General features: G+C 43.5%; 1 protein-coding gene across 1 annotated transcript in view; it reads right to left on the bottom strand.

Annotated features, from left to right (window-relative positions):
- Positions 1 to 13124, bottom strand: part of ZNF804A (zinc finger protein 804A) — a 248561-nt gene extending 235437 nt beyond the window's left edge. Inside the window, exon 1 of the mRNA XM_066611241.1 lies at positions 13014 to 13124. Coding sequence (XP_066467338.1) covers positions 13014 to 13124 — 111 coding nt within the window. The remainder of the gene's footprint in view (positions 1 to 13013) is intronic.
- Positions 13125 to 14468: the final 1344 nt, after the last annotated feature.

Genomic DNA, 14468 nt, shown 5'->3' with positions numbered 1-14468 from the left:
TTACAGAGACTTTGGATCAACAGCGCAAACTGACACAGATAGAGCAATGGAGACCATTCTATGCTTGGTTGAAAATGAAGTTGTAGATGTATAAGATATGGCATTTAGATGAATATATTGTATACATGATATTATATAGGATATGATATGACAGATAAATGATATTAAGAGGCTAAACTAGAAGAGGAACAAAATTAGAAGATATGTATTAATTGATTAGATATACAGGTGCAGCCTATTTATGCATGGATTTTTTATCTGCAGATTTGTCTCAATGTGAATGGGTGGGGGAACAGAAAGTCACACACCTTTGCCTCCTTTGCCCTGCGCTGGCGTCTCGCTCCATTTCCAGGCAGCCCAAAACACTGCAAAAAGGCTCTGCCTCGCCCAGACAGGGAAATAGCCCTGGAGCCCTGGAAGAGGTTCCCCTTGCAAAGGAACAGTAACACTTCTGGAGCCCCTGAGCCAGCAAAGAGGCTGAAGAGGGGAAGGGGGGCCCAAAAATTTCTGTAGCCAGAACACGTGCAGCAAGGTGGAGCTCTCTCTCTCTCTCTCTCTCTCTCTCTCTCTCTCTCTCACTCACTCACTCACTCACTCACACAGGGGCGGGTGTGGTAGCAACAGAGGGGATTGCTTTAAAAAACCCAGTGTTTGCCAAATTCCCCCCCATTGAGATGGTGAAGGCAATCACTGACACAAGTAACCCCCCCCCCCCATGGTGCAAGCTATCACTGACATAAGCAAGCCTTCCCACCAAGCAAAGCATGAGATTTAGCCTACAATCCTCTCCACACTTTCCTGGGAGTAAGAAAAGATCAGCATCCCAACTGTGAAAGAAGCCGGGCAGCTGGTAATGGGGAAGGCTGAGTACGGAGGGGAGGGGATTGATAACAGCTGCCTTAGTTTCCTTCCATCCAGAAGTGTCAGGCTGCAGCATATTTGCTTAACTCTATGGAATTTAACACAACGCGTTTTTTGTTAATCACGCCGAGTCACGGAACAGAACTAATGCAGATAAATAGGCTCCACCTGTATTGACATATGATTGCCTGCACCCTCCAACAGTATGTTTTTGTGTTGTGTATTGAGTTTGTATTTGTTATGTGTTTGTTTATATTTGTTGTTTGTTTTTATTTTGGAAAATAATTTAAAAAATAAATAAATGGAGATTCTTTAATAAATAGCTCATGAGCTACGTCTGGCTCATCCAACTTTTTCCTGCTGGCCTTAGAATCTACATGTATCTAATCCCCTCTTATTCCTTAAACCTAATCTACTGCTTGCACTTTTTAGCAGTATACTAAATGCGTTAAGAAACCAGAATGAAGAAACCAGAATGAGAAACCAGAAGAAACCATACACAGAATGTCAACTCCCAGTGAATCACTTGAAGAATGTCTACTGACTGTGAGGTTTCGCTGGCCTTCAGCAAATGGCTAAAACTCAACTAAACAAAGCCTATTGAAATCAGTGCTATTTTTATGTGAAATGGACAGAAAGCATCTGCCATCTATTTTAGTAGTAACGTTCAAATACTGCTTTTGAGCCAATACTCTAAATTCTAAACACCAGTGAAGATATACAGGGTCAGATACTATGTATTCTAACTTGAGCAGAGAAACTCAGCCTAAATATTGGAATCCAAGGATTTTTCTGCTGAATTTGCTTTATTGATTCAGAGGTTCAGAGTGTGCTTCACATTTGCTGCACTGGTTGGTTCTCTGAACTTAAATGATGCACCTAGATGACTTTGATTGTAGCATCTCATTTGTCTCAGCTTAGGGCCCATTTACAATGCCCTGAACTGGTGTGACTGCCACCAAGTCATGGTGACTCTCACTTTGCTGGGTGGATCTGATTTAGTGTGTGGTCATTTAAATGCTATGCTGTACCACTGAACATTCCATTAGTGGGTATATCACTAGTACGGTATGCTTGCAGTCTACCCTGTACATATTACTCAAAGCGGCATGGGTACCGCTAAGAGATGATGATCGTATTCTGCTTTACAGACACATGTATAAACAGGGCCTCACTTATGCTTGTTAGAGCACAATCCTAATCAACTTTCCAGCACCTAGGTAAGGGTAATGCAACTTCAAGGTAAGGGAACAAACATTGCCTTACCTTGAGGAGGCCTACATGACTGCCCCCCAACTGCAGGATGCAGCACATGCCCCACTGGCACAGCCATGCCAGTGCTGGATAGTTGGTTAGGTACTCACCCTTAGTCTTTTTTATCTCAGTCATCTTTTTTATTTGTCTTGCTGCTTAACCAACAAGTAGTTCTCTAAAAAGTGTTATGATCACACAAGAGTCAGGTCAAAATGATGGATGTGAAGAGGTACTGGAGGAAAAAACTTGAAGCATGAATTTGTGAGACCCTTTATCACACTCCTTGAAAAGTAACAGGAAAATGTTCTGTGAGTTTTCATTAACCCCGAATTAGACTCCTTCCCTTGTTAAACAGATACTTTTCACATGTCATTCAACTTTGAATGCCCCCCCCTCCACACACACACCATTTATGCAGAATCACACCCACATTTTTCTTCACAATTGTCACCAATTACAACTGAAAAACTATGGGGGGAAGGGTAGAGATGTTGGTTAGTCTCTTCCTCTTTTGTTTAAATGTCATAAAATGCAATGCGTTATATGGACAGATGGACAAATTGGGAACAGAAGTACCATGTCTATGTTCATTCCCAGAATTTATTTTTAATCAAGAAAAAAAAATCAGAACCACAAACAATAGATGGAATTAACGTGACATATGCTTGAACTAATTTTTTTCTTACTTGTTTCAAAGGAGGGCCCTTTTTGCTGATCAGAGGGGGGTGGGTGAGTGGTGCTGTGCTTAGTCCATGATACCATCATAGACAAAATGCAAAACATGTTCCCAGTGTGCTCAAATCAAGCAAAAGTACACAGTATAGTGGCTAAAAGCATGTCCTGGAGAAGTCCTGGCTGCATGCCCCACCTCAGCCTCTACTGCCTGGGTGGTCTTAGGTGAGCCACTCTCTCAGATTTTGTACCCCCCCCCAGTCAGATCTGCATGAAGTTCTTTCAAAATGGTCCACCTATCGGTTAATAAGGGAAAAGGAGCAGACTCCCACTACAAACAGGCAATTAACCATTGTTTAATGTTCTCTGTTTGCATGGCCCAGTTGTTGGATCAAAGAAATGGACAGTGAGTCAGGATCTACTTGCACAGACAGGTTCCCACTGGTGCAGCCTGCCAAATTCTGTTCCCTCCTTACCTGGTGTTGTACCAGCCTCTGCTCCTCCCACTCCTGGATTGGAAAAGGAAGAAAGAAGTTCTCAACACTTCCTCTTTCATCCCATCCCCTTTTTCAGTTCAGGGGTGGATGGATCAGGGGGTGGGCACATGAAGGTGAGCATCCCCATCAATTTGCTGCTTGACTGCCTCAATTGGCCTCATGGATGGGCTGACCCTGCCCATCCAGCTGCAGCTATAAGTGCAGAAGCTTGCTTCTATGTATGAAATGCCCTACTTGAACTGGAATGTTATAAACCATGCTCAGAAACCCCACGGTAGGTTTTTTTTAAGTTAGCGAGAGATTGGGATTTTGCTGTAGGAAGATTTCTCTCTCTCTCTTTCCCCATCCATTCTTTCTGCCTTACTTTCAAGAAGTGTAAATTTGTTTTAATCTCCAGGTAGTTTTAATAATCCACAGTTGTTCCTTCCTTCGTTTATTTTTTTGAATGTTCCCTCCAATTCCCCTTTTAAAAATGACTTTCATATACTTTTGTCCTCTTATTTGTATCTAGAGAGCCACGAGCACTGTTTGCTAGAGCTCCTATGCAAATAATTATTTTTGTTACTATAACATTGCTAAACAGGTTTAGTAGGAAAAGGTTGGTGTTGGAAAATTTTCCTCAATGACGTATTTTAGTAACAAAAATCAAGACTAATCTAGACATTGCCCCACTTAATGAGAACATTGTTCTTCTGTTCCACTTGATTCTCACCTTAAAGTCCTAATCAATTTTTTTTTTTTTGCATGGAAATATGAAATGTGCTGTACCTTCTCTCTGCGTCAACACCAACAGCTAGCAACTATATGTGTACTGAGGAATCATTTCTCTGGCTGTATTTATACTTTGCATAAGCACAATGTTCACACGTGAAACTAAAAAGTACATGAACCTCATTCACCCAGTTTGTGTCATGTATGAATTTTGCTTATGGAGGAGAGAGGGTGGGCGACAGGCAGGCCCCGGGATAGGCAGGAGGTAAGCAGGGGGTGGGTACAGAATCCAGCAGTTATGCTGGATCCTAACCCCGTTCCAACCAGTCCCAGGCTGCTCAGTTCTGTGCCACCTCTTTAGGTGGCACAGATCCGAGTTGACCCATTGGGGCCCCTGCAGGTAAGGGGAAGTGATTGCTCTTGCCCCAGGCTGAGCAACTTTCAGTCCCAGTCCTGCCTTGGATGCAACTCAGGCCCACCAACCTGCCTGTTCCAGGGCAAGTTAGGATTGGGCTGCCCATTATGCTAAAACAAATTATTAGATTGCTTCAATTATGTGGCATAAGTTGTACACATAAGTTAAGCACTCTCCTGATAAGGCTATTTTTTCCTACCATAACACAAACTTCTCATTTTTTATTTATTTATTTATTTTGACAGAGGGTGTTTTCTGGCTGAACAAATCAGAGCATAAAAAAATACTAAAAGCTAAGCAATAACCAGCCATTGCAGACGCTTTCTATATTTCTTTCCCTTATTATACTGCCTACTGCGCTGCCAACGACATATGCTGACACTCCATAAGGTTTTCATTTCCACCTCCAACAGATACCGAAAAGCAATATGTACAACAGTTTCTTCCATCCAACCTTCGTTGTTGCCTGAGGTGCTCTTCGATCAGCAGCAAATTGGTCTATGCGACTGTCATGCGTTCAGTGCATCTAGAAAGTTATTTGGCTTTTACACGACGGTGACTGCTCTTAATGCCTTCCGCTAACGTGCAGGTTTGCTGTGATTCGGGCATGGCGATGTTTGAATGAATTACATTCAGAGATTTGTGGGGACTCACGTCGGATCCATTTGAAAATATAGATAATCCAGGCCAACAACTTTCAACCTTTTTCAACTCACGACAGACTGACAAGGCACTTAAAATTGTCAAGGCACACCATTGGTTTTTTGACAATAGACAAGGCAAACCGCACTGCCAGTGGGAGACTCACATTCCCCAATGGCCCGACTAATATATGACTCTCCCTCCAAACTCCCATGGCACACCTGCAGACCATTTGTGGCACACCAATGTGCCCCAGCACACTGGTTGAAAATTGCTGATCGAGGCAATGAGCCTTGCTCACTTCTACATGGGCTAGATGACAAATTCTCAAGCAGTGGACCCACAACAGGTTCAGAGGGAGTCTTCTTGCTGGGTAACCATGACATCAGCATTGTCTGTCGAAAAAATGCAGGGCTTAGTGGGAAATGCTTCCAGGTCAAAAGTTGTGACCTCCATGTAAGCAACTGAATAAAAGCAAGTGATATGACTACCTCCCTTGGAAGTATCTTGCACTGAAAGAGCCGCAACTGTTACCCTGCACATGCTGGATCTTGTCTGATCTCGGAAGCTAAGCAGGGTCAGGCCTGGTTAGTACATGGATGGGAGACCGCCTGGGAATACTGGGTGCTGTAGGCTTAGACCATAGTCTTTCGAGACTGAAGGTTGCCAACCATTAGACTGAAAGAGCCTCAACATATTTTATAAACTGCGCATCTTAAACATTAAAAACAGCAGCAATCTTGGACACTGGGCAAGACTTGAAAGCAATGTCTTTAATCAGGGATGGCCAACTTCTTTATTCTTGAAGGCCCATGTGTTGTCAATCACTAGTCTGAGAGGCTGCTACGTTCTCCAAAGACTGTTCCAATGGCTGGAATAATCCAACTCACCTCAAGAGTGGTCAGTTTCTGTAATACAGCTGGCATCGCTTTGTAGTAGGGACTTTCAGAGATTGTAGCAAAGGTACTCTAGCAATAGGAGGTCATTTAATTGGGGAAGAAAACAAATATGCTTCCCAAAAGAACCTTTCAAGAAGCCGGTGGGCAGTGCCCTCCAGAGGAAGCATGAAACAGCAATATATTAGCACCTATACAAAATACACACATGACTTGTATCTTTTCCTTATAAATGAAGCCATAGTGTGCTTACCACAAGCATGCTTAAAGATGAGAGGGCCAAAAAACATCCAGAAAGCATTGCTTCAGGACTCAGATATGGCCCATGGGCCACCAATTGACCACCCCTGTCTCAAACAATGGTTTCAAGTGCTTCTTGGAACACTTTTGCAATATCTCTCTGTTGCATTGAGAATGCCTGCAAGAACAGTCAAGAGGATTGTGAGATGCAAGAGACATTTCAGATGCTATTACTGTTTCTAATCTCATTGACTCTAAAGAAACATACTGACCCATCAGATATACTGCCGTTAATAGCAGAGGTACTATTCTGGAGCTCTGAGGCATATCACAGAACATCTGACATAAACCTTGTGAGCTAAGGACCCCAAGGTAAGCCCGTGGCATTATCTCAGAAACTTCTACTGCAACCCCAACATCTTCTGAGCTACAACTTGCCACAGATTAACTTCTTTTTAAGGTTGGGCTGTTTTTCTCCTACCCAAGATTGCACTAAAGGACAGAGTGTGCACAAACGTGTGTGTTTGCATTTGAGAACTGCTATTATGTTTTGCCCAATTACATTTGGGTTAATGTGAGCAGTTCTGCATAATTCAAATCTTATTTTGTGCCAGATTTTTTTTCCCCATTTGAAGGTAGTTTTTGGTTTTTAGAAAATTAAAATTCATAGAAAGGAGTATTCAGACACATTTCCAAGCATCTCATGACTATTTCTCCATAATGTACACACTGGCTGGCAAGCATGACTATACGTTCCCCACTTTTCAATGCTTTATTATATCTACTGCAGTGGTTCTCCAACTTTTTAGCACCAAGACCCACTTTTTAAAAGGACATTCTATTGAGTTACTAGGTGGGGCACTACCTAGGTTTACCAGACTTTTAAAAAAGAAGATCTAGAATGAAATAATAGTTATCTATTTATTTGTAAGTAATAATAACCAGGAAAAAGACCCTCAAACATGTATCTCCCTATATTTACACATGTTGCAAACCACAGGAGCTGAGCTCTTTGCAGGTAATTAAGCAGCTACAGTCTGATTTTTGAACAGCCTCAGGGCTTGAGGCAATTAGTTATCTGATCTTTCCGACCCCCTATGGCAACCCTACAAAAATCAGGTTGCAACCCACCAGTGGATTCTGACCCATAGTTTGGGAACCACTGACCTAATGCATTTTCAGTGCCTGAAAATGTATCCAGTACTTGGAAACAAACCTCTTGAATTACAACGACTACTGTATCTACCAAGTTTATGTTATTTTCCATGCCCCATCTCTACCTTTTTTTGTTTGATTTTCATCAACTTATAACATTTTTTCCAGTCTTTTTATTCACCATTGCTTTCTTTAATGGCAATGTTCATTCATCAATTCTCTGGTCCAAATCCATACTTTCAGTCTCACCCATTCTTCTTCCCCCACGGTCTATTTGCATCCTCCCTACATTTCAACCTTCTGTATCAGAACTGAAAACATTGTAAGGATGATGCTTTGTCACATTTTAATACTAAGGAAGATCTGGCTGGAAAGATTGTCTTTAAATACTATATAGGAATACTTCCACAGTTATCTCTGCCCCAAGCACTGGGGGAATAGAAAGATTATTGATTTTTCTCTGTAAACCGCTTTGTGAACTTTTAGTTGAAAAGCGGTATATAAATACTGTTAATAATTAATAAATAATAAAGATCTAAGTGAGACCGGTGTCAAAGGTTGGACAGGTTGGGCACCAGCAGAGGACTGATACCAATCCAATGACCTACCTGGTCAGTTGACCCCTGCATTATCAATTGGGAAAGTGGCCATAGTGCCCACTATGCCATCAGGGGACAGAGAATGTCATGGGGACCAAGTGCAGAGCTTTACCCCAGGGACCCCAGCAACCTGGCCTCAGCAATGGATCGAAGGGTCTACATTCATCCACAGGTTGGGGGAGGGGGTGCAGAGCTGGCTCTTCTCCTTAGAAATAGCATTAGGTCCCATTTCTGCCTTGCTATCCTTCTAAAGAACAGAACACTCAGCAAAGTTAGTTTCAAGGAGAACAAGGAGTGAGCTGGAGACAGGGGAATAAACTGCTCAGCAGTGGCCCCCCTTGGCCAATGAAAAAATTGCACAAACATAAGAGTAAACCCCCTAAGGAGCTAAAATAACTAAGACCTTTCCATCAATTCCTCTGATATTAAGTTTTGTGTTTCTTTTCTTTTAGACAAATTTACAGGTTCTTTTACTTCTGATATTTTCAGGGAATATGTTCACTTTTGTTCCAGAAAACAGAATAAATTAGTCAAGTTACATTGGATTATATACTGCTCATGTATTCCTCCTCTCCCACCCCCCAACATATTGATAAAAATGCATTTCTGTTTTAGCCAGTCTTCTTATCTATGCTGTTTCTTGGTGGGAGATTAGACTTGTATCCCTTCAGGGCAAACTGAAGTCAAGATTTCATAAGCACCATTCTTTGCAGAGAAGTTCTCCTGTGAACTCTGAACAAATGGCAGCTTTCCAGCACTCTCCACAATACACAAAGACATTTGATGATAACTAGTTTGGGTGATATATGTGCAAATGACAATGAATTCTGCTACTCTGTACCATAAAAAGAGATTTATTTTGTCTAGGCTGAAACATGTGCAATGCAAGCCAACGCATGTTTACTCGGGACTAAGTCCCACTACATTCAATTAAACTTACTCCCAAGTAAATGTGCTCTTAGTAACTGCAGCTACAGTAACTTCCATTAGTGGAATTTATCTCTGAATATCTCTAAGTAAACTTACCTAGGACAAAGTCAGTTAATTGGTTAGATTAATCAGTGAAAACAGTTTGGGTTGATGAAAAGCATACCCTTACTCAGACAGGCAGCAGGGTTAAAAACCAATATTAATTATTTTAATGAGTCACATCGAAATAAAGGTAGAGCACAATCTAATGTACTCAGAAATAAATACAATTGCATCCAGTGGGGCTTACTCCCATGAAAGTGTGTATAGGACTGCAGCCTTAGTTATGATGATATACTGTCAACATTAATGGTACATTTTTAGGAACAATTAACAAACTTTCAGGCCAGTCCTAACCAAATCGGCTCTGAGTGTCGCAAACATACCGCAAGGCAGGTTTGCGATGACTCAAGCCAGCTGGGCCAGCACAAAGACGTGTGCCAGCCAGCACAGGTAAGTGTGTACTAGGCAGCATGGGGGATGGGAGAGGGTAATGGGAGGGCATTCTGGAGGTGGAGAGTGGGCATTTCTGGGCAGGGGGAGGACAGAACAGGGGGAGGATCAGGCTCGAGAGGGGCAGAATGGTGGCAGCAGCACACACTATATCCTAACCCCCTCTCTTAGTCTGGGAGCCCCACACTGGCTTCTCAGATGTGCGCCAGCAGCTGGTACAAATCTGAGTAGCCCCATTGGAGAGGCTGGAGTGCTACATGGGGTAAGAGGGAAAATCTCCTCTTACCCGAAGGTGACTTCCAGTCATCTCCTAACCTGCACCGAATACAGTTCAGGCCTTGCAGCCTGGCTGTATCAGCACAGGGTTATGATTGTACTGTAAGAAACAAACTAATCAATGGTCTTTTGTCATGATTAACTTCTCTTGGAGATGATCCAATGCAAATTTTTACAAAACTGTGAGCACATACACAATTTAGAATGGGCACTTTTTTTCCTTTCCTCACTCAGGAGGGTTGCTTCTTTTAAGATGTTACTCTGCTGTGACACATGTATACCTCATCTAAGAACAGAGAAATGGTACTTTAGAACTACTGCTGTATCAATACTGCTGTATTGATACACAAATTCTTGAAGATTGAGTTGATTCTTTAAGCGACAAAAACTCATTCAATCTCTTTAACTGAGTGACAGCTCTAGTTTTTTCCCCTTTCTTCATTATGCAGTTCATTTGCTTCTTTACATTTTTAAAAGCATTACGCTCATTCAGTTACATATCAAGTTAAAAAAAAGATACTAGAAATACTAAAACTACAGGTTTTCTAAAAAAAAAAAAAAAGCATACACACATTTTAATGAGATCTAAATCATATACACCTCCTTGTAGAAAACCTGCAACACTCAACAATCTAACTAATTGAAGGGATGTGTGGAACCATCCCAGCACACATGTTGGGGGATGTCTACAGATCCCTTATTCAACTCTGTCAGTAGTGTATAGATGCCAGTGGGGAACATTTTTGAGCACTTGGTCTAATAGTTCATTAACTAATTAATTGGGTCAAGCAACTGGTTCTCTGTAAACCATATGTAATGTATGTGTGAATGATAGGATATGTGTGCATAGCATTATAATAAATATGACACTACAAAGTGTGTGCATATTTTCTTGAGACACCCCGTGGGTGTGCTTGTGTGTGGGTGTCTTCTCATGAAAAGTCCCAAATCATCCTCAAAAGAAGTTCTACTTTGAATCAGTCTTAAAGAATTATGATGACATTTGGGTTGACCAGGCTCTGTGAAATAATTTTGCATTTGCTTTCAAAGAGAAATGAATTCCATTCTTGAGAGCATTAGGTTGTATTATAGCAGATTTCCCTTGTATTACCTTGCGAGAAGTCTGTGGTATCACCATCATTAAATTAACTTTTTAAAACTCTCCCAAAATATAGAACCTTAATTAAATCAGAAGCAACAGCCAATTTTGCAACTGATTGAAAAAAGGCAGAAAATATGATGAAGTGGTGCCATTTAATACCCTCCTAACTGCGAATGTAGATATGATTGAATTTTTTTTTTTTAAATTAAGTCTTGTTTCTAATCATGCTGAATGACAAGCAGATATTGAGGGTTCATTAATCACCAAGCATAACAAAAAATGTTTGCTGTTTAATCATACTTTAGAATGGGATATATATACTATAACACATAGAGATGTCACATGTTCTTTCACTACTGAGAACTTTACAGCTTCTTCCAGAAGCACATCTTCTTGAAGCTATAACCCACCAGTCAATTAGAAGTAAGTTATACTCTTCTGCGGAGAAACATGAAATGCCATTTGGTAGCCTTTATGATGAATTGTTCTATATGTACTGGTTTCAAGCCTGTTTTAGATTGCAGCCTTCCTAAACGCTAAGACTTGGAAGTGTGTTCCATTGGCAGTGGGGGCTTGCTTTCAATTAGTTCTGTGCAGGATCATGGCAATAGGTGAGAATCCAGAGAACAGATGGCTAGCCAAACTGTTCACTCTCATAGTATTGAAGACACTGGGTAGTGGAAGGTGAACAAAGATACCATCATGGAACTTATACGGGTAAAGACATCTGATAGTTGTTTCCCTTGCATCCAAACTTCATCCCCGAATAAGATTTGCCTGATCTTTCCTTCAAGAGTCCAATAGAACTCAATAGAAAATTGATACATATGAAAAGAAAGAGTTCAATAGAAAATTGAAAAGATTCATGTTATTTCTCCTTATTGCTTTTTAGATATCTCTGTGTATGTAATTCATAGAATGAGATTTTTTGGGGGGTCCCCATCTGATAAACTTTGATACCCTGTTCACTGAATAGGATAATGCTACAGAAGAGGAGGTGAAAGGGCACATAGTCTATGTGCTTTTCCCAACTCAATGCCATTTTCTGGTTAGCATATTTGTAAGAAGTATCTTAGGACTTGCCATGAATTTTGCTTCTGCTCTATATTTTCATCCCTAGGTAATCAAACATAGCAAACTAACTGTTAATAGAAGGATCCTCCCACAAAAGGGACATGTGCTGATTCCCCTCATTGCTCAATTCTCTCATTGCTATAGAAAAGTTTCTGGATCAGAAAGTGATGAGAAAGCAGTGCTTCCATCTTCTTTCCAAACCTGTTCCAGGACTATGGAAGCTTAGAAGGATCAATGCACAAGACATGGTATTTTGACAGAGATCTTCCAACTTGGTAAACTTACTATATCCCATATGAACAAAGCTGAAGTTCTTAACACAGTGATAGTTTAGTCTTCTGACTGCAACATTTCCAATCAGATACAATAAATACAACCATACATATCGAGTGTGTGTCAGTCAACAAAACTAAGGGAAAGAGTATTGTTTAAGAGTTGCCAATGCAAGATCAAAAAACAATTGACTGGCAAGCTCAATATACAATCATTCACTTAGGTGTACCCCCAGCTCATTCTGAGATAAGGCCATTCCATGTTGTTGACCAAACTGCCTTAAATCCTTGCATTAATATAAACAGGGGGATGAGCTCTGAACTTCTAGAGTCACCACTCTTGAAGATCTGCCCAATCAAATGATACCTCAAAGTTATCCTCTCTCTCTCTCTCTCTCTCTCTCTCTCTCTCTCTCTCTCTCTCTCTCTCTCCCCCACCTTTTAAAGACCCTGCTCCCCTAATTCAAATAGGCAAGGCTGTTGTTAGAACCAGTTCCAGACCTGGGCTGGATAGATAGTCTCCTCATATGGTATACTACTCAGAGAAGTTGACAACTTGTTCAACACACTGCCAGTCCAGAGCAGAAGGACACCCATGGACCATTGTCACTGTCTGTCTTAAAAGCCTCTCTGCCCCTTCCAAGTCAAGGGGTTCACTGGGTGATCATAAGCCAGACCAGAATAGCAGACCAAAGTCATGCCCAAGGAGAGTCAAAAGTAAATCTATAGGAAAACCTGCACAGTCTCTCTCTCTCTCTCTCTCATAGAACACCTTCAATAACCCGACGCAGACAGGTTCAGAGAACCTCCCGGGGACCCCGCGCTCTGAGCTGTCCAGGAGTCTGTGGTGCTGAACTCCAAGCGAGGCACCGGCCGCGATGGGGTGAAAAGGAAAAGCGGATGAGGTCGGGAGAGGCGCCCTTACCAGAGTTTTGTTGCCGTTCTTGCTAAGGGGTCCCCGGAAAACTCCCTTGATGTTGCGAAAGTGTCCATTGCTGAGATGAGCGGAGCTGATGACAATGTAATAACACTCCATGGGGCAGCCGCCTGGCTGGCTGCAGCCCTTTCCATGCACGCCTGGAGGGCGCCAGATTCCCCAGGCAGGGGGTGGGCAAATGGGGGCACCGGCTCGACGGGGCGAAGCTGGGAAAGTGCCGATGGGGGCGGAGGGGGGCAAACCCGAGGCAGCCAAGCCCCCCGCACAGGCATGGACCGCTCTCTCCCTCCGGCGGAGCTGTCCAACTCAAGCGGTCGCGGCGAACTCTGCCTTTCTTCCGCAGGGTGGGGAGAGAGACCCCGCAGCAGTAGGCAGGCTTAGCATTCACCACAGTCTCTCTCTCTCTCTCTCTCTCTCTCTCTCTCTCTCTCTCTCTCTCAGTGCAGAGCAGGCTGGAGGAGGAGGAGGAGCGGAAGCCCAGGCAGCATCTCGGTGGCTTTGCCGGAGGAGTCTGAGCTGCTGCCTCTCACAGGCATGGTGCTATTATAGCGCGCAGCCTTGCCGCTCCATTGCACTGAGCCAATGGCAGGGAGCCACTAGGCTGAGCCTGGGAGCTGTCAGAGCCAGTGCATCTGTCACACGCCGCCTGCCTGCCTGCCTGCTTTCGCCCCCCTCCCTCCGCAAGCATCCCCCCTCTCAGCACAGAAGGGGGCAGGCTGGGGGAAGCGCAGAGGGCGTCCCCCTCCTCCGCCGTCACTGCTGCTGCCCAGGTAAAAGGGAAGGCGAGGAGCGGGGGAAGCAGGCGAGCGTTTGTCCCTGACTGGCTGGCGGAGGGAAGCCTTCCCATCAGCTGCGGCGAATCCCCTTTCCCAGCATGTGACATTCGCAGCTGGTTGCCCCCACCGTCGTCTCCCCCCCCCAACTCTCCTGCCAGACAGGGGAAATGGTACTCCCGCTCAGGGCGCAGGGTGTGGGGTCTTGCTGGAACGGGTAGATCAGATTAGAACGGGCTCTCCTCCCTAGCCCATCCTTTCTTGCCCAGGACTACTGAATGGAACCTCCAAGTCCAGGGGCAGTCTACCTCCGAGTACGAAATGCTTGGGATGCACCACGGGGGGGGGGAGTGGTGGCTGTTGCTGTCTTCCTGCCCTGCTTGTGCGATTCCCAGGATCGCATCTGGTTGACCACGATCAGAAGAAGGGGAAAGGCTTCTCAGATGGAGAGCCAGCAAGGCTTCGCTGAGATAGCCACCCACTGACCTCCCGTCAGGATCAGGCATTGAGCGCAGAGCTGAAATGAGCCACATCGGACTCCAGGGCTGCACACCGCATCTACCAACCCAATCCTAGGCAGGTCTACTCGGAAGTAAGTCCCATTGTGTACAATGAGATTTACTCCCAGGAAAGTGTGGATGGGATGGAAGACTGACAGCCCAATCGTATC

Source organism: Tiliqua scincoides, chromosome 1 (genome assembly GCF_035046505.1).
Source record: "Tiliqua scincoides isolate rTilSci1 chromosome 1, rTilSci1.hap2, whole genome shotgun sequence".
Lineage (NCBI taxonomy): Eukaryota > Metazoa > Chordata > Lepidosauria > Squamata > Scincidae > Tiliqua > Tiliqua scincoides.
This window is presented reverse-complemented; position numbering and strand designations above follow the sequence as displayed.